General features: G+C 36.9%; 1 protein-coding gene across 1 annotated transcript; it reads right to left on the bottom strand.

The window, feature by feature from the left end:
• Positions 1-18,615: 18,615 nt before the first annotated feature.
• LOC103322202 (Galactose oxidase/kelch repeat superfamily protein) lies at positions 18,616-21,338 on the bottom strand. Its single transcript, XM_008224091.3, has 4 exons — positions 21,073-21,338; positions 20,824-20,963; positions 19,921-20,496; positions 18,616-19,521 (listed from the first exon to the last, which is right to left on the bottom strand). Coding segments are annotated over exons 2-4 (1,161 nt in total). The 5' UTR covers positions 20,826-20,963; positions 21,073-21,338; the 3' UTR covers positions 18,616-18,938.
• Positions 21,339-21,646: the final 308 nt, after the last annotated feature.

Below are 21,646 nucleotides of genomic sequence, written 5' to 3'. Positions count from 1 at the left end.
CATTTAAGTTTGTTAGACATATGGCAACCGGAGTCTAGTTCAGTGGAAAAATGACCTTGACTTGTAAATCAGAGGATCTCAGGTTTGAACCCCCATGACATCTTAGTTGTGTGTGTAATTTTAGACTATCACTTGTATTTTTTAAAAAAGTTGGTTAGACATAAAACAAAGAGTTAAAATTGTACAATTATATAAATAAAGGGCCTTAGCATTCTGGTGAAACCTAGAACAACTTAAGTGTGCCATTAATTGTAGGACGAATTACAAGCAAACATAATGCATCAATAGGGGGCACAATGGTTAAGTATGGATAAGAACCTCAAAATTGCAATACTGACCCATATAGTTACTTCATAAAAATTTACCCTTGTTACACATAAAGCAAAGAGTTATAATCCTATCGCTTGTAATTTTTTTTTTTTTAAGTTGTTAGGCATAAACCAAAGCATTTAAATTGTACAATTATATAAATAAAAGCAAGTAAAAAAAGATTTGCCTTGGTGATTAGGCGAAACCAAGGACAACTTAAGTGTGCCATTGTAAAACAAATTACAAACAAACACAATACATCAGTAGGGGGAACAACTATTAAGAATAGATGAGAACTTCAAAATTTCAATACTGACCCGTAAAGTTACTTCATAGTAAATTAATATTGTTACACATAAAGTAAAGATTATAATTGTACAACACATAACTATAGGAAAAACTCCAAAAACATCATAACTTATGAATTGTAAGATGAATAAAAAAACTAACATAGTCCATTACATGGTGGTACAACTCAAATTGCTCTTTGAGAATTGGAGTGTAGAGAGTAATGTTGTGTGATGGTTTTGTCCTCCAGGTTGAAGATTCCCATATCATATGGTTCATCATCCTCTAACGATGGATAGTTTGATAAGTAATTATCGGTGTAATATATGAAATTTGGTTGGCATCCAGGAAAGTTTGAAGCCAAAATAGAGATTGAATGGTTGTCGCCCATGAAATTGTGCCCAATAGATCCTCCATCTTCATCATCAAACACCCCCTTGTAAATCACGAAGTGAGTAGTCCGCCGCCCAGCACCATACTTGAACCTATCATCACTTAACGCATAAAATCTTAAGATATGCAACAAGTTTCCCTTAGTTGATTCCACAAGATATGCATGAAAACAATAAGGTCGAAATGGTTGAAATGGTGTGCTTCGCTTCAGTTGTGGCAACTGTGAAGGGTCATTCTCACTGCTAAAAACATCCAATGACTCAATGTCTCCCATGGCTTCAAGTGCGTACTCTTTGCTTTTATAGAATACAACATCACCAAAGTCACTATTTGGGTTAGGGTAAGTCCAAGGATGGTTTGGACGCAATATTTAAGGAGGAATTGTACGAAGAAACGGTGGCGGCCTTTGCTTCAACCAAATAATCTCTCATGCCTTAAAGTGACTCCAATATAGCCTCTGAAGGGAGTGCTTCCTACCAAAGGTGTACATTTTTAGGCTACAAAACACTTGTTTCATGTGTTGCAATTACGGTAGTGTCCTGAATAGGTGGAGTAAATTCAACTTCAACCGACTGCAACAAGATTACGGTCGCATGTGAAACTAGACTTACAAAGCATGATTGCATCATAGATGCCCTTCTCCCTCCATTGCATATTGCACAAGCTTGACAATCGATCAAGCTACTTGTTCCATTTTTCCTACCCTGAAGTAGGCCAACCCCTTATAAGCTTGGGTCAATCCCAACCCTGCCATTTAAGGTATTTTCCTAGCAAACAAATGTCTTTCTGTTGCGGTCGCATAACCTCAACAACAGAGCTGGGCATACAATTGTGAAAATAGGGACCATGGACCATATTACATGGAATGGCATGCATGGGACACAAAATCATAAAAGTCATTGGAGAAAGCAGCCTCATCTTCATTAGGGCCATCAGTGATATTAATTTTGTTGTTGTTATATATATATATATATATATATAACTGATTCCGAGTCGAATACATAATCTATTGAATCTAGCAATATTTCAAAAATTGAAAATGCTTTTAAAAATCTAGAATTAGAATCTGATTTGAGAGTTAAACGTCTAACCAATAGGACTACTCCTACAAGTATAACAAAAAATTGGTACCCTAAGCCTACACCACCTGATATTCAATTTGAAGAAAGAAATAATTTAAGCCAATTTTCTGTTTCCTCTGATAAATTATATGAATGGAATATAGATGGTCTATCTGAACAAGAAATAATGAATAAATTAACCCACATGTCCATGGTAGCTAATAGTTATATCACTAATCATAATTTAAGACAATCTGAAATCGTTCCTCTATTAGTAACAGGTTTTACAGGAACCTTACGTTCTTGGTGGGATAAACATTTGTCTGATGAGTCTCGGAATGATATTATTCATGCAATAAAACTTAATGATGAATGTCTTCCTCTGTTTGATGAGAATATAGGTCGTGGCATAGAAGATGGTGTTAATACTCTCCTTTATACAATTGTTGAACATTTTATAGGAACGCCAAGCCATACTCAGTCTAGAATACATGATCAATTGAGTAATTTAAGATGCCCTCAATTAAGCGATTTTAGATGGTATAAAGATGTTTTTATTTCCCGAGTCATGTTAAGAGAAGATAGTAACCAAGCCTTTTGGAAAGAAAAATTTATTAATGGACTACCTAATTTATTTGCCCATAAAATACGCACTGTTTTAAGCAATGAATTAGGCCATATAGACTATGATAATTTAACTTACGGTAACATTATTAGTACGATCAATCAAGAAGGTATGAAAATGTGCATTGATATGAAAATTAATCGGCAAATACAATCTGAGAAAAGATCTGCCAAATATGAATTAGGAAATTTTTGTGAGCAATACGGTCTATCTGTTCCTCCTTCTAGACAAAATAAATACAGCTCTTCTAGGCATATTAGAAAAAGCCGTCATTACAAACGAAAGAAATACCCATACCAACAAGATAATGAGTTTTATAAGAAAAGAAAGTTTCATCCTAAGAAAAATTGGTCCAAAAAACCAAAAGATAAAAAAATAATAACCAACAAAAGTAAAGTTAGGTGTTATAAGTGTCAAAAGTTTGGTCACTATGCTAATAAGTGTAAAGTGAAAGATGCTATCCGACAGCTGCAAATCACGGATGATGAAAAAGCCAATTTAATTAAAGTTCTTGAAATAAGAGATTCTGAGTCTAATGAAGACATAACTATGATAAGCAACCCTGAGTCATCTCATTATGAGTCTTCTGATTCCTAACCAAGTTCACCTAATATTCAAATAGGTTGTAAAGATAAATGTTGTAATACTCTTAAATCCATTTCTGTCTTAACTAAGCAAGAAGAACAAGAAGAACTATTAATAGACTTGATTAGCAAGATAGAAAATCCTGAGTTGAAATCTGAATACTTAAAAAAATTAAAGAAAATTATGACCCAAGTAAATAGCATAAGTCAGCCTTCTTCTTCTACTATAAGTCTCAATACAACCTTAGAAAGATTCCATAAGAAAAAGGAAATTTCTTTACAAGATTTACATGCTGAGGTTAAAACTATAAAAATGGAAATACTTGAGTTAAAACAATTAAGTCATAAGTTGCAAACTGAGAATTATGATATTCGGCAAAACCTAAATTTCTTTCTAGAAAAAGAGTCCCTAAGACTGATAGTCAACTTGGTAGCCCAGCCCATTCTGAAGAAAATGAGAAAAATAATCAAGCCCTTAATTTAATTAATCATGTCTCATTCAGAAAATGGTATTCCAAAGTTACTATAATTGTTAAGGATTTTGAAATTAATACTATTGCTTTGTTTGACTCTGGAGCCGATCTTAACTGCATAAAAGAAGGATTAATTCCAACAAAGTACTATATGAAATCTAAAGAATCTCTAAGCACTGCTTCTGGAAAACTGTTACAATTAAAATATGAGATCCCGAAAGCCCATGTTTGTCAGAATAAAGTATGTTTTAAAACTTCGTTTGTCTTAATAAAAAATATAACTGATAGTCATTTTAGGATTGCCTTTTATAAGCCTTCTTTATCCTCTGCAAGTTGAATTTGATGGAGTAGTTTCTAGTCATTTAGGAGAAAAAGTTAAATTTGAATTTCTCACTCGGCCAGAATTGCATGCATTAAAATTTTTGCATAATAATAATATTACTAAAACTGCTTTGTTAATTCAAGATAAGACCAACCACATTTGCCACTTATAGAAAGAAGTAAACACCAAAAGAATTGAGTCTCAATTAAATGATTCTTTTATGCAAAAACAAATTCAGGATTTTGAGAAAAAATTAATTGATGAAATATGTTCTGATTTACCTACTGCATTTTGGCATAGAAAACATCATGTAGTTAAATTGCCTTACATCAAAAATTTCTCTGAAAATAATATACCTACTAAAGCCCGTCCTATACAGATGAATCAAGAAATGGTAAACTATTGCAAAACTGAAATTAATGAGCTATTACAAAAAAACATCATTAGAAAAAGTAAGTCACCATGGTCTTGCCCTGCCTTTTATGTACAGAAAAATGCTGAGTTAGAACGAGGATCACCACGATTAGTCATTAATTATAAACCCCTAAATACTGTTCTAAAATGGATTAGATACCCTATCCCTAATAAAAGAGACCTAATCAATCATCTAAGCAATGCTGTTATCTTTTCTAAATTTGATTTAAAGAGTGGTTTTTGGCAAATACAAATTGATGAATCTGATAGATATAAGACTGCTTTTGTTACTCCTTTTGGTCATTATGAGTGGAATGTTATGCCGTTTGGGCTTAAGAATGCTCCCAGTGAATTCCAGAATATAATGAATGAGATTTTCAATCCTTATAGTCATTTCTCTATTGTTTACATTGATGATGTTCTCATCTTTTCTAAATCTATAGAACAACACTGGAAACACTTGCATAAATTTCTACAAATTGTTAAAACTAATGGATTAGTTGTCTCTGCTAAAAGATTAAATTATTTCAAACTAGCATTAGATTCCTTGGTTTCAATATAAGTCAATCACAAATACATCCGATAGATCGAGCCATACAATTTGCAGACAAATTCCCTGACCAGATAACTGATAAGAACCAACTACAAAGATTTTTAGGATCCCTTAATTATGTTTTTGATTTTTACAAAAACCTACGGAGTCAGTGTAAACCTTTATATGATAGATTACAGAATAATCTTCCTCCCTGGTCCTCCATTCATACTGAGATGGTTAAGCAAATTAAGAGTCATGTCAAAACTCTTCCCTGTCTAGGTATTCCTACTACCAATTCTTTTAAAATCGTCAAGACAGATGTTTCTGAGATAGGTTATGGTGGAATCCTTAAGCAGAAAACTGAGTCCATTCCTCCTAAGCAAATCATTCGTTTTCATTCTGGTATTTGGACTAAATCACAATCTAATTATAAGTACTATTAAAAAAGAGATATTAGCTATAGTATTATGCATTACTAAATTTCAAGATGATCTATTAAATCAAAAAAATTTAGTCAGAGTTGATTGTAAGTCAGCTAAGCATGTTTTAGAAAAAGATGTTCAAAATATTGCATCAAAATAAATTTTTGCACGATGGCAAGCTCTTTTAAGCATATTTGATTTTGACATTGAATATCTAAAAGGCAGTGAGAATTCTGCTCCATGATTTTCTTACTAGAGAGTTTCTACAGGATAAACAATGGCCGGCAGAAAAGAGAAAGACAAGCACAAAGAAAGTTATAGCCCATCTCCCCAATTACCCAGGATCCTCCCTGCATCCTTGAGCCAAAAAACACCCAAAACTGAGCCTGGTTCTTCCTCATTTCCTAAGCCTGAATCTACAATCACCATTTTCCTGGTCTTTCTCCCATTCAAGTTCTGAATCGTTACAGTCCCCTAGGATCTACAATAAGCCAAATGAGACCTAATTACCAGTCTGCATTAACCTATAGCTATGATCCATTCCAATTACCCCCAACTGCAACGCCTCTTTCCTCCTCTTCCTACCACCATAAGACCTCTCCCTATGTCTATAAAAGTACAGCTAATCTTTTTATTGTTGAACCCCATGTTCCTAAATCTTTGAGCCCCATTATGATTGCCCAAAATCATTTTCCCCTTGGTTTTCATTATCTTCCCCATAGTCCTTACAAATCCCTTAAGTTCTACCGAGAAATACTCCATGAGACCAAATATGTTGATATTAAGCCTATTCGTGATAAAACTGACCCCCAGAAAATCATCTACCATTCCCTTTACATTTACCAAGTAATGAGCCAAAAAAGCTGGGGATCACATCCCTATGAACTCCGAACCCTTCCATCCAAATTACAATATAATTATGCTGATTACGTTGAGTCTTGGTATTACATTTTCCTACATCAAACTCCTGATTTTACCCATTCCTGGTTCATTAATTTTGACAGTAAATTTCGTTCTGAACTCCCCTACTGGTTTCTTCACTGGTGGGATACACATGGTCCTAAATCAGATATTATTCCTCCCCAAATCACTGAATTAATTACATATTTCTCTACAAAAGTTCAAATTCCTGAGCGTGATTCCTTTTTCCCAATCCCTCAACTTTTCTTTACCCGTTATAAGATTCCCTAGATTATGAAATGGTCTTATAGTGTTAATTGGAAACCCGGATTTTTTCCCGGCAGTTTTCTGTTAAGTGGTGGGATCGTTTTGAAACCCACCGTACTTCTGAGTCTGTGTATCGTGATTTTCCACAACTTACATTCCCTAAGCATGAACCTGAGCCTACCTCTCCTCATTCTTCTCAGACTACCCTCTCTATTGAAAGTAAAACTAAAACAGAATTACAAGATATGGCCAAGCAACTTCTACTCCAAGCCTCTCAGATGCAAAGATGATGAAGACAATGAGTCCCAATCTTCCTCAAGCTGCCAACCTCGCCAACAAAGTCCGAGCCCTGATCGCCCCATGAGATGGTTTGACTATCCTCACAGTCAGGACCCCAATGAAGCATACGCCACCTATGAGCTTAATTCAGACTGAGATTCCTTATCATCATTGAGTCCATGCAGCAGACAAAATTGAAAGCTGAATCGGTAAAAGCATAAAGCCCCTGGGTAAAAGCATCGTAAAAGCAGATTCTAAGTTAAAGCATAAAGAGCCTGAGTTAAAGCAGATTCTGAGCTAAAGCCTAAGTAAGCAGATTCAAGTAAAAGCACAAAAGCCAGAGTCAAAAGCCACAGTCCTTTGCTCGTGATTATAAAGCTACTTGAGTTACTTTACCTGAGCTACTTTAGCTTACTAAGGTTTAGATTTTGTCTATTTAAGATGGGTTAAATAAATTGACGATCATAATAAATGGCCTTTTGGGCCAAATTGGTCAAAACTACCCTATAAAAAAATAATTTAAAAAAAAGGCCAATTAGGTGGCATTGCGGCCAAAGTGATGGCATGGTTTGATTTAAGACTAACAGGGCAAAATCGATGGCACCATGGTTTGATTTAATATTAACAGGCCAAATTTGTGTGGCTAGAAAATATATATTTGTATGCATATATATATATATATATATATATATGAAGCAACAGTAAATATCTTAACAAAGTATAGTGCCAAAATTGAAAACTCACGAATTTGAAAGACAGTTTTGAATAGCGTGTGTCTTCCAAATCTTGATTGTGCGCCAGAAAAGCAAAGGAAAAATAATAAGTAAGAAAATATATAGATATATAAATATATATGTGTATACACACGGAGCTGGAGAAGAAGATATAGAAGTGGCTTACCTTGAGAATAGCCAAAGACTCTTTTGGTGCTTACAATGGTGATGTACTTCATTGATTAGTACACTGAGGTTTATATAAAAGAATGGAGGGAATCCTAGTTTGATTGGGAGAATATTTGTGTAGCTTTAAAGATGTTTGGGGGTGGTCAAAATTCACCTAATCTGCCAAGGAGGAATTCATAGTGGCCGAGAATTCTTAGTGGCGCAATTCCTAGTGGCTGAGAATTCCAAAGAATTTCTAGCAGCGGAATTCCTAGCGGCCGATGAATTCCTAGAGGCCTAGGTGCTTTCTCAAAAAGGTGGCCGGTGTGTTTCCTTCAAAGGCCATGATACCTTCTCAAAAACGAAGCCAAAGTGTTTTCTTCAAAGGCTGTGGTGCCTTCTCAAAAATATGGTTGGGTGCTTCCCTTTGCAAAAGTGGTCAGGCATATCCTTGCAAAATTAGCCGAACACTTCCTTTTGCAAAAGTGGCTAGACACTTCTCAAAAAGTTGGGTCAATCACTCGTTTCTTGACATTGATCTCGATACGTGTAAAGGTGATACTTTCTATAACTGATGAGACGTATGGAGTTAGCAAACAAGACAATTCCAATGAAAGATTAGTCAATTATAATTTACCACCCCCTGTGTTGGAGCAAAGTAATGGAGGAACTAATCTGGAAAAATCATCAGGTTTGAAGAATGTTAGCACTAAAAGTTTTTATCTTACTACCCAAACATATTGCTTCTTTTATTTTCTTAATATTGTTTTTCAAACTATGACTAGATTTCTGAAATCCTCCCTCGCCTCCCCCCTCCCCCCTTTTTTGGTTGTTGCAAGGGCTTAGTCCTAACCCCTCCAGGCCCGATATTGGCAATGTTGATGGTGTACTTGAGTTACCTTCATTGAAGGATAACTATGTGGTGGTAAATTTATGGTGAAATTAATTTTAGTTAATAGTTTCATTACTCATGGTTAAAAGGTTTAGTAAGAAAATATTTGAATCATGGGTTCCTAAAATCCTAATTTTAGTTAATAGTTTATTTCCTTTCCTTTTTTTATTTATATTGATTGGACTGTTAACATATGCGATGTAAAATCTTCATACCATATTGCTTCTTCCTAATGGCTATAACTTGTTTGGCTGAGTTAACCAAGTTTGTTTTGACGTTATTCTTGCTGTGATAAAATAGTTGTAAAATAGGTGAGAAAGAGATGAGTCTTAGTAGATGATTTTTTTCTTGTCGTTTATAGTATTTCATATTCTTTACTTTTTATTAATATTGATAGGATTATGATATATGTGCTTTACATTGTTTTCTTAACATCTTGATACCATATTGCTTCTAGTTGCTAACTGATTTGGCTTTTATATCATGTCAAATTTGACAAGATCCTCGACCTTCCAGATGGAATTCTCTGTCAAATCGTGTCTCACCTCTCGGCAAATGACTAGATGTCCACAACCTGCCTGTCCAAAAGGTGGGAAGAATTTTGGAGACTTAGTGAAGTGATGATTATTCTGTAGCCTCTGAATCCGCCTTTTGGAAAGGCATGAATGAAGAACTTCTTCATATTTCTTTGCTCAGCTTCAAGTTGAGGTGTTGGAAGTATGCAATGCGCAAGTATTTGAAAGATTTCATTCATGCCATTGTTAAAAAAAAAGGTGGTTGTCTTGGACATATCAGTTGCTTGTCACGGGAATTTGGAATTTACTCTACCGTTGGAGGTGTTCCAAAGCATAAATATAAAGGTATTGAAAATAGGTCAAGGACTTGTAACTGATATCCTTCCTGAACAATACACGAGATTGCATAAAATACATGTGGACATCTCTCAGCCATTACATCCATCCATACTAGGATTTTACCGCATTTGTCCAATGATTTAAGACTTTTGGATCGAAGGGAGTGGTGGAATAGCCGCCGAGGAAGTAGACTTTCTTAGAAAATTCTATTAGCCTCAAGAGGCTAGTAATTAGACTTAATCTTCAAAAAGACGAGATCTTCATAAAGGTCGAGATGTGTGCTAGTTTGCTATCAATCTTTATGAATTTCATATTTATGCACAAAGACTTGAATTTTTTGAAATTGACGAGACTGTGTTTGCAACTTTCGAGATCAGCGAGTTGCCACCCTTCAAGAAGCGAGATTCAATAACGGATTTTGGGAGGCCAGAAGCATCTCAGTGACATAAAACTTTGGGATCTTTTGAAGATAGTATTTTCTACTATTGCTAGGGTGACACCAATTTCCAAGTCGATGATTGTGAGAGATGGATGTCTTGAGGTAAGATACTCACACGAGTATTTTCTAATGTTATTATATTTAAGTAAAGTTTGTGTTTATAAACCTCCTGCTATAATACACTTTTTATAAGAGAACAAGTTGTTCTCCTATTAAAAGGCAACGAGGGTCTGCTAGTGATTCTTATTAATGTGCTCATTCTATTGCTTTTTGCTAGTGTTTCTTATTAATGTGCTCATTTTCTACAGACACTCGGTTTCATGTTTATGAGGATGTGTTTGTCTCTTGCTGATGAAATGGCTGCTAAGAACCTTTTTGCAGCCATATTTCCTTCAATGATCGTCACAAGAATGATTAGCTTGAAGATTGGGCACAACTATGCTTGGGATTTCCTGCCCTGCATGCTTAAGTGCAACACCTAACTTGAAGATATTGAAACTCAGAATGATCCAGAGAAAAGATGGGGAAGGCAATTGTTTAGGGGTGGTCAAAATTCACCTGATCAGTCTAGGCGGGATTCCTAGCGAACAAGAATTCCTAGCGAGGGATTCCTAGCGGCCGAGATGCCTTCTCCAAAAGGTGGCTGAGGTGTTTTCTTCAAGCGACCAAGGTGCTTTCTCAAAAAAGTGGTCAAGGTGTTTTCCTCAAAAGCCATGGTTCCTTCTCAAAAATGGGGCCGATATGTTTTCTTCAAAGGCCATGGTGCATTCTCAAAAATATGGTCAGGCGTTTTCCTTTGCAAAAATGGCCAAGCATATCCTTGCAAAATTGGTCAAATGCTTCCTTTTGTAAAAGTGGCTGCACTTCTCAAAAAGGTGGGTCGGGCACTCCTTAAATACCTTGGTTAGCAAAAAGCTGTGCTGGGGTGGATTTTCTCCTTGCGCATATGGGCACCCTCCTCGCAACACTTGGGCAAGCAAAGTTGGGACCGAGTGAGTTGAAGTTCGGTGAGAGGTATTTCCACCGAGTGAGTTGGAGTTCGGAGGTATTTCCCTCGAAAGAGTTGAAGTTCGGTGAGAGGTATATCCTCCAGTTGAAATTGAGGTATTTCCCAGAGAGAGTTGAAGTTCGGCAAGAGGTATTTCTGCCGAGTGAGTTGAAGTTCGGAGGTGTTTCCCCTGAGAAAGTTGAAGGTTCGCGAGAGGTATTTCCGCCGAGTGAGTTGAAAGTCGGAGGTATTTCCCCTAGAGAGTTGAAGTTCGGTGAGAGGTATGTTCGCCGAGTTTCCAATATTTGAATATTTTGAGAACTCAAAGATAGTCCAACGTGGGCAAGCCCAACATCCAAATATTTGGAGCTCCCATACCACCCACCTTGGCGGACGGTCAGCCAACTCTAGAATTCTAAAAACTCAAAGGGCATGAAGGTTCCACCAAATGTTAAGATGAAATCTCGGAGGTCCAAGCCCAAGCCACAAATTCGCGCCCAAGATTTCCAGAGGTCAGTGTGCACGTGACGGAGGCCTCACAAGAAAGAAATCAAGAAGGCTGATGACGATTCAGAATTTTTCAAAACGAGAGAAAATCAAGCAACCATAATATATCCGCCGACATGATCCACGGATTTTGGGGGCTTCAAAAGGAAAGAATTTTAAAAAGAGTTGACATTTGGCAATTCAATGGCCAGCCCATGGGCTGATGAATGCCTTATATTATATAAACCTACTTTTCATCTTGCACTTTTCCACTATGCCAAATTTTACTTTACACAACACCATATAGGCATCGACAAACCTAAAAACCGATGATTTAGTATCTTAGGCATCGATTTTATAATTAATAAGACTAAAAGGGTATAAAGGCATCAACACAAATTTTTGACGTTTCTTACCGATGTCGTTGATTATACTTTAGCATCTATGATATATATATTGATGTATAAAATAATTGAAAGACAAGTGCGGAAAGTAAAGTGTGTAAAATAAATAATTTAAAGATGAGTGCGTAATTTAGAGTGCGTAAAATAAAGAATGTAAAGATGAGTGCGTAATGTAAATTGCATAAATTAAATAATTGAAATGCGAGTGCGTAAAGTAAAGGGCAGAAAGTAAACTAGATTACGAAGCACAATAAAGATAACATGAATTGAAGTTACTATAATTAAAGTAGAATGAAAAACAAGAACAAGAAATTAAAGGCATAATTGAAATCTACAGAAACTAGAGCGGAAAAAATAAGAACTAGGCTATGGCTACGTTATGCTACTCCTACGATGGAAATTAAAGAGAATGTAAAATGACAAGTTGTGTGTTGTCTCGGGGCTCTTTTCTGTCTTCTATAAGCTTGGTATTTATAGGGGCTTCGGTGCGTCTCAATTTGGTCGGTCATCAATTGACCTTCAAATCAATCATAATTGCTCCAAAATGTCTTCAATCCCTTGTCTCATGCATGTAATTTAATGTGAATAATAATATTTGATTTGATTTTCCTTCCATCTTGAGCTCTCCCACAATAACTTCAGTTGACCGTCAAGCTAGCATAACTCCTTCTATATTTGAATTGTAACCTATGAGAAAATCCTCCTATAGATTATCTCTCTCCTTATTTAAGCATTGACTGATTTTATGTATTCGGCTGCACAGTATCGTCTCTATATGTAGGAAATGGTAACAACATCCCAATTTCCAATGGAGTAACACTCATAATGTTCAGAACCAGCTTAGGCCACCACCTAGCCAATCCCAACCAACAGAGAAAACATGCGGTAGAGGATTTAATTGCTCAGCTTGCCCAACAAACTAACAATTTTAAGCAGGCTACCCAAACGACTTTGCAGAATCAACAAGCTTCTATTCAGAAGTTGGAAGTTCAATTAGGGCAAATGGCCAATGCTCTCAACGCGAGGGAAAAAGGTGTACTCCCAAGTCAAACTGAGGTGAATCCAAAAAATCAAAAACAAATAAAAGCAATCACACTAAGGAATGGGAGAAAAGTGGAATCAGCACCCGAGAAGAACATTCCTAAAGATTCTGAAAATTCCTAAATTGCCATTGGATCCGCTGAAAGTTCTGAAACCGCACCTACGGCACCTAAGTTTTTTCTCAAGCCAGTAAAAGCTTATGTATCACCCATTCCGTTCCTACAACGTCTCAAGAAGGATAAGAAAAAAAAATCAATTTTCTGAGATTCTTGATTTATTTAAGAAAGTTCATATTAATATTCATTTACTTGATGCAGTGAAATAAATTCCGAGCTATGCTAAATTTTTGAAGGATATCTGCAGCAACAAGAGATGGTTCATTGTGCACGAGAAGGTGATGCAATCTGAAGAATGCAGTGCAGTGCTACAGAGGAAGTTGCCACCCAAATTGAAAGATCCAGGGAGTTTCGCTATTCCTTGCACTGTTGGAAATTATTTTTTATTTTTTATTTATATAAAACTTTGTGTGATTTGGGTGCAAGTATTAATTTAATGCCTTTTTCCATATTTAAACAATTAGGTTTGGGGGAGATTAAACCAACATCTGTTTCTTTGCAACTTGCATACCGATCTATCACATATCCAAAAGGAATTATTGTAGATGTATTAGTATGGGTAGACAAATTAATTTTTCATGCTGATTTTCTGGTTTTGGATATGGAAGAAGATCGAGAAATACCCATTATTTTGGGTCGTCCATTCTTAGCTCTAGGAAGAACTTTGATTGATGTTCAACAAGGATTATTAACGCTGAGGGTCCAAGATGAACATGTGGTGTTCAAGGTTTTTGAAGCAACAAAATATCTAATTGAGACATAAAATTGTTGTAGAGCTGAAATCTTGCACCATGCTGTGTCCACCAAGTTTCATGAAGAATATCCATTTGATCCCATTGAAAACATGCATAGTCCATGTTGCCAACATTCATTGTAAATTCTGAAATTGGTGAAGTGGCCCATCATTTGAAGGCCTTGCCGAAATTAGTGAAGAGGAGCAATTATGTTGAAGCTTTAGGAGCTGCACCTACCAAGTTTTGCCATCCATTGAGGCAGCACCAAAACTGGAACTAAAGCAACTACCACAACATATGAAGTATTCATACTTGGGAGAATTAGAGATCATTCCTATCATTATATCTACAAATCTCAGTAAGGTGTAAAAAGAAAAATTACTTCCGGTTTTGTGAGAGCATAAAACAGCATTAGTTTGGACAATCACAAATATTAAGGGAATCAATCCAACAATGTGTATGCACTGAATTCTACTTGAGGATGATTGCAAACCATCTGTTGAAGCCCAAAGAAGATTAAATCCAAATATGAAAGAGGTTGTCCGAGTTGAGTGTTAAAATTACTGGACACCGGTTTCATCTACCCAATCTCAGACAGCAAATGGGTGAGCCCAGTTTAGGTAGTGATGAAAAAGAATGGAATTATTATGGTAAAAAATGAAAATAACGAGTTGGTGCCAACAAGGAAGACAACCAAATGGCGTGCTTGTATTGATTGCAGAAAACTTAATAACACCACCCGTAAAGACCACTTTCCATTATCGTTTATTGATTAGATGTTGGAGTGACTCGCCGGTCATTCACACTACTGTTTTCTTGGCGGTTATTCAGGCTACAATCAAATCTTGCTCTAGAAGATCGAGAAAATACAACTTTTACATGTCCTTTTGGTACTTTTGCATATCGACGGATGCCTTTCGGATTATGTAACGCTCCTGCCACTTTTCAAAGGTGTATGATGAGCATATTTTCAGATATGGTGGAGCAATTCATAGAGGTTTTCATGGATGACTTCTCCGCCTTTGGGTCTTCGTTTGATCACTGTCTGGATAATCTTATCTTGGTTTTACAACGATGTGTAGAGACCAACTTGGTATTAAATCCGGAAAAATGTCACTTCATGGTTCAAGAAGGTATAGTTTTGTGGCATCAAATTTCAGCTATGGGCATTGAGGTTGATAAAGCAAAAATTGAATTAATTGCAAAGCTCCCACTGCCAACTTCAGTAAAGGAATCCAGAGTTTTTTGGGTCATGCGGGTTTTTACCATCGATTTATTAAGGATTTTTCCAAGATCACCAAGCCACTGTGTAATTTATTGCTCAAGGACGCTGTCTTCAATTTTGATTCTAAATGAGTGACGGCTTTCGAGACTTTGAAGAAATTACTAACTACAGCACCCATTATCACTGCACCTGATTGGAGTTTGCCTTTCGAATTGATGTGTGATGCCAGTGACTATGTAGTGAGTGCATTCTTTTTCCCTTGTCTTCAGCTTTGTCCCATTGGGTTTTCCAAGCAAGATTTTTAATAAGGACAACTATGTTATTGTATGGTGGACATCAAGGGGGAGTGTTGTAAATGGATGAGTTGGCGGATGACCACCATACCTCTTAGTATTCCAATTCTTTGGATTTTATGCAACCTATGCATTAAGTATTTGTAATTAGTGCTTGTAACCTATAGGTATATTGTAAATGATGGTAATTAATCTCCTATCTTATAAGCCTATAAATTGGTGGCTTTACCAAAAATGAAATGAGAATAAATGTAACAACCCGATCCTAAATCAATTTTTAATTATTAATTTATTATGGTAAAAGACCATTATGCCCCTATAATATTTTATTAGGTTAAAAGTTGAGTTTTTGTCCGGGAAGGAATTTGGGAATTTCAATTATACCATTGTGTAGAGCACATTGAGATGAGTTCGTAGACACGTAGTGGGCTCAAATCTGAGTAATATTGAAGAAAATACTATCAAAATACACTGAGGGGAAAAATGGTAATTTGGAAAAATATATTTGTTTTCAAAACCTTCTCTCTCTTCTCTCTCTCTCTCTCTCTCTCGGGATAACCCCTGGGTTTTCTTCCCAACCACCTTCCTCCTCCCAGCCACCGCCACACCCCACCCCGACCCACCGATCGGACCCAAATGCACCGACGCGTTACTCTGCCGTCAAAGCCCGGTCCTTTCCCTCGCCGCCGCAAACCATCAGAAAATCGAGATTTCCAATCGGTTTTTGATAGAATTTTGGCAAGTTGTTTCTTCCTTCTCCAGCCTCTAATCCGGTCGTGTGAGGTATGCTTTTCCACCTATTTTTTGTGCTTTAGCTGATGGTTAGGTAGGATTTGATAAATTTCTAGCGTAGGTGGGATAATTTTGGATTTAGGGTTTGGCTGGTTTTGGAAGCTCGATTCCGGCCACTTTGGCTTGTTTTTCGAGGTAGGTCCAAGAATAAAAGTGTCTCCAAATGAGGTTTTATACATAGGGTAGGAAGCTTGGCCCTTAATTTTGAGAATTTTCCTACGATCATTATTGCTTTAGGCACCCATGCACTGCTGGTGCATGTGGCAACGCTTGGGCACTATAGCATATGTGTCCCAGTGCAATCCCCTAGTGGTCACGAGCGCATAGGTGTGATCGGATTTCAATTTGGATATCGTTTGAGTCTCGAACGGATTGTCGCCTATTGTGCAATTTCCAGGTTTGATATGTTTGGACCGTTGGATCAAACACAAACTTTTGTATGTTGTACCTTGTATTTTCAGGATTGTATTGAAATCGACGGATCGTGAATCGGAGTTCCGGATACCCCGAAATCGCAAACCCTAGGGCAAGATAAATTGTAGTCATCCGATCGTGCGATCGTAATCAATTCAACCATTCGATTTGGACCAAACTTGCAGGGTAGGTTCAGAAGAGTGCGTTGAACCTATAAGGACTCCCGGAATTGTGATCGGAGGTCGTGGGCCCCGCAGGCCCGATTGACCGAGTTTAGGTGGTTTGACCCCTCGGTTGACCATGAGTCTTCCGAGGCAGATATATCCTTTAGAAAGTGTTAAAATGACCATGTAAATGAGTCCTGACTGAGAATAAGTTATTTGGGCCAGGTTACGAATTGAGTATAGATAGTTATTTATAAATTGCTAATGTACTAGTAGTTGAAAATGATGAATCATGGCCCTTGGTTTTTATCAGATTGTGGCATATATATATATATATATTTTAAGTATAGTTGAGAATCAATTTATCATAAAGTTGATTATAAAGGTCGGGAAATGAATTGTGAAATAAAGGGAAAGTATTGATATAAGTTTGGGATATGGTTTTTCAAACCCACCACAAAGGTATCCCCTAGTTGCTTTGAAACAATGTCATTTATAAATAATGCCCCATGTGTTTCGGGGACATCTGAACTGTGTAGTGCAAGGAATGCGATACAGGCTGACCAATGGTCCCATGAGGCCTGCGAGGATTGCAGCTCAAATAGACTTGGTATCTCCGAGGCCTGCGAGGATTGAGGTTAGGGTAGACTTGGATATCTCCAAGGCCTGTGAGTATTGCGGTTCGAGTAGACTTAGTGTCTCCGAGGATTGTGAGGATGGAATTGACGGTATTAATAGAATTGGCGGATTAGGAATGGGGGTACGCCTAGGTAGAGAGAATTTCAGTTTTGAGATGTTCTTAAACTAAAATAAGAGGGAGTTCAGTGTATGGCTTATCTATAATCAGTATATGACTGTTACGAGTATTGGGAAGTTGCAAAATATTGTTTTAGAATTGTGAATATGATTGAGTACATCTCGCACATGAGAATTCAATTTGATTTGCAAAACACATGACAATATGATGAATGAATGAGATATTCAATTACATTATTAAAGGGAAAGAACTATATGGCTTGATCCCTCAGTAAGGGTAAGTAGGCAGCCTAATGTTACAAGATGCAGCCACGAGTTGGAGTGTTTGAGATTGCTAATGTACTATTGATGTTCTGAAAGTTGAGATGAATTTTATTAGCAGAATGATTTATTTGATTTGTTGAGGTCTGAGGCCAGAATGATATGATGCTTGATTGCTTGGATATAATTTGATGCATGCGGAACGATTGGTATATATAGATGTTTGTTGACAGGTGGAAACTTTTGGGAAACGAGCAAGTTACAGGGAAGACTCTGTCGAATTTTCGGCAACAACCTAATTGATAGTAAAATTTGGTTTCTAGTTAGAAGGGCAGTTTGGGCATTTATGCCCGGCATTCGCCAGGTGTCGGACACGCACAAGGTTCAGCTCGGATTCCAAAGTGGAATTTAGGTCAGGTCTTGTCAATAAACATGGTGAAACTTTGTCTTGCATATCACTTCTCTCTATAGTTTCTCCCTTAGTTTGATAACAATGTGCAATTGTATATATATATATATATTTTATATATACTCGTTTCAAAAGTTTTTTTTTTCTATCGCATATATTTCTTTTCTGAGACGGACATCTAAAAAAAATAAAATTGCAAAAAAAGAAAATATAATAGTATTTTAAGTCGTCAAGTAATTAATAAAAAAGCCTCCTGCTGGCGTTTGAAACACCAACACATTTGTGATATCAACAGGGGGAGCTTGATCCTTTATAAGATGCTTCACATTTTCATTTGTATCCACATTCCGTTTTTAACACCAAACATGGTATTGCATTAGGCTAATCCAAACATGGCCGTAGAATTATATGAAGTGATGGTATACATGCATACATAAATGAGTGCTATACATACATTCAACTTCTTTCTCACATTATCTCCTTGTGTTCTTTTAATAGTAATCATCTTTATTTACTGTATATACTGTTTTTTAGTATAAGCAATAGTCTAAACTATATACTTTTTTTTTTACTTTATATTCTTAAACCAAAACATTCACGGTAACACACTTCAGTGAAGTTTGTAACTCATAAAAGAATTTGATTGTATAACAATTCAGAATCACAGCCAAGCATGTTCCCTTTGGCAAATTTGAGTAAATTCTTCCTATATGTTTCCACTCTCCAGGCAAGGCTTTTCTAGTCAGTGCATCAGCTAAAATCACCCCATTTTATGATCTTCTCACACACTATCATCAAACTTCAGCCAATTCGACCCAAAAAAAACTCAGCCAATGTCAGATTTAGTCTTAGAGGCTTGCCATTGAATAAAATGCATCAGATTTCAGCATATACGTCCCTTTTTCCAGCCTAAAACCTTACCTTGGGAAAATTGAAGATTCTTCTTCCATGGACGCACACCCTATAACAGTACCACGAGCCGACCCAACCATGGGTCTAGTTTCCCTCCATTTCAAGGGCTTAACCAAGGGGTTGCAAACTCTCACCAAACCCAACTTCACAATGTCAAACCTCCCAGCACCTGATTGTTCCCACTTGAGAGCCTTCCCTCCCAGAACATAAAGTTCGTGTCTTAATGCAGCAAAACCATAACCAAAAGCCTCCAGCTGCCGCGAGTGATCAGGAAGATTCACCGATGGAACTGAGCCTATGTTGTACCACTCTCCTTTTTCGGTATCCCTTGTTTTAATCAAGCTCTCACCCCAGTCTACAACAGTATATACTCGATTATCTCCGATCACCTGAACTGCAAATTGCATTGCCCTTGAAAAAGGCCAGATATCTTCAACTGTGCGCCATGTTCCATCAGCTGGACTAAAAACATCTGAGGTATTTTGGTCTGGCAGGCCTACTTGGTCACTCAAAACATGAAATTTGCCTTTGTATGATAAGCCCAAGCAGTCCATTTGAGGGTGGCGCATTGGTGGCAACTCCTCCCATCTGCAAAATTTATAGTCATATCATAAATAAAGAATTTTCAGTTTAGGAAAAAAAATATAGAAGAAAGAAAGAAAGCCAATTGAATACATTCACTATAAAATATATATCACAAACAAACATCTAAACATATGCATACACACGTAGGTATATGAACACACTAGCTATCCGGAGTAAATACCATCAGGCCACACTTCTAACAAGGGAGGTCAACAGATTATAAAGACCAGTCTACCAATCCTCAAGGAAGATTGACGTAGTTTGCCCCAACAAAAATAGTGAAAGATAATACAGCAAAACATGAAAAATGACAAAACTTTTCTTCGTAAGTATAAATGCAAGAAGCATTGATAGTAACATCAGTACTCAGACATGTTTGAAGTGTCAAATAAAGGAACATACTTATCAGCAACCGGATCATAAACCTCTGCAAGAGCAAGCCCTCTGGTGCAAGATAAGTTGCGCCCCCCAGCAACATAAATTTTACCATAAACAGCACTACATGCAAAATGAGAACGGGTTGTAAGCATGGTTGCCACATTGGTCCACTGTTTCTTAAATGGATCAAACTGCATCACCTCGTTTGTTATAAAAGGCCTTTGGTGTGGAAATGCTGGATCATGCGGTGCATAGGACCCTCCAATGACGAAAAACCGATTTCTGACAGTAATACTTGAAAATCCGAAGTGTTTCCAGTCAGCATGGACAGTTGGAATCTTTGGCAAAGGATGCCACCTATCAGCTTCAGGATCATAAGCAACCCACTCATTGTTGGAGCCTTCTGTCAGAACAAACAGCCAGTTGCCACACCATTCTTCTCTAGCCTTATAGTTGGCATAGTCCAAGCTACGGATTAAATCTCTCCACGTCTTTGAGACGGTTTCGAGCAGTCCATGATACCCATGAGAAACCATTGCCAAACATCTCAAAGCCAAATCATCAGGCAATCCAGGAATGATAGATTGATGCACAGATTCCCTATAGCCCACAGATTGACAAATTAAACAACCAAATACTTGTGTCCAAAATGGAAAAACTACATGCCCATAGAATTAAAGATAAAATAAAGGTCAGTTATTCGAAACAACAATTGCAAAACTACAAAACCCAAAACAAAACAAAAACGCAAAGAAACACAAGAACAACAAAAGAGGAGCATATGTAGTAACAGGCACATAGGAGTTCATTCATCAGCTAAAACTCTGATTGACTTATTAAATCATTTCTACACAATTTTATTATCGAGGGACAATAATGGGGACCGATATGTTAGTTAGTTGAGACTTGAGAGAAACAATTTCTTACATGACTCAATATATCCAGCAAAATTGTTCCGTTTTCTTATGAATCTGGCATGGGCACCTGCAACCCCTCTCTTGGAAATCAAAAATCAAACTGAAAAACAAAAGGGAATGGCTTGCACCGAATACCCTCTGATGAATTTCCTGCAAATTGAATTCAGGTTCAGATAAATAGGCCCAGACAAAGAAATTAATCAGGTTATAATAAAAAAATGTAAAAGGATAAAGAGAATTTAGGGGAAAAAGAACTTACAGAAATAGCAGCTAGTCATTATGTCGCTTTCGGGCGATGCATTGTTTGGGCCTCTGGAATTTGTGTCCAAATTTGATGGTGAGAGAGGTAGAAAATCAAAACCAAGCTGGTTTCTTTTGCATTGTAGCAGGTAGCAGGCAGCAGGCAGCGGCTCCAATGTCCTTGCCTCTCAGCACATACTCTACGCGCGGGCCAGAGATGCCCTATTGAGAGAGAGAGGAGAGGGACCAGTATGAACTGAAAGTAGATGGAGCTGAGAGATAAATGAATAATACTTTTTGTCCAAGTCCAAAAAAGATGGCTAATTCATTCAACATGAAAAAAGAGGAGAAATTGGTTTGGCAGCAGGCTAATATTCTATGGTGATGTGTCAGATTTATAATATTTTATATTTGTTGTGATATAATTTACTATGGTGATCACTGATCAGAGCTTTTTTATTTATTTATAATCTATAAATAATGTATAGTAAGAGTTTTTTTTGTTATGTTGTCAAATCATTAGCAGGTGATCCAAAAGAAAATAAGCAGGCCATGAGTTAATGGGCCAGGCTATTTCTTTTTGGAACAGAAAT

Source organism: Prunus mume, linkage group LG2 (assembly GCF_029339155.1).
Source record: "Prunus mume cultivar Tortuosa linkage group LG2, ASM2933915v1, whole genome shotgun sequence".
In the NCBI taxonomy this organism is placed as follows: domain Eukaryota; kingdom Viridiplantae; phylum Streptophyta; class Magnoliopsida; order Rosales; family Rosaceae; genus Prunus; species Prunus mume.
This window is presented reverse-complemented; position numbering and strand designations above follow the sequence as displayed.

Excerpts from the sequence above, each read along its gene's own strand:
- LOC103322202 (XM_008224091.3), bottom strand. Across the intron at positions 19,522-19,920 it reads TATGATCCGGTTGCTGATAA|ATGGGAGGAGTTGCCACCAA; the intron begins GTATGTTCCTTT and ends TAAATTTTGCAG.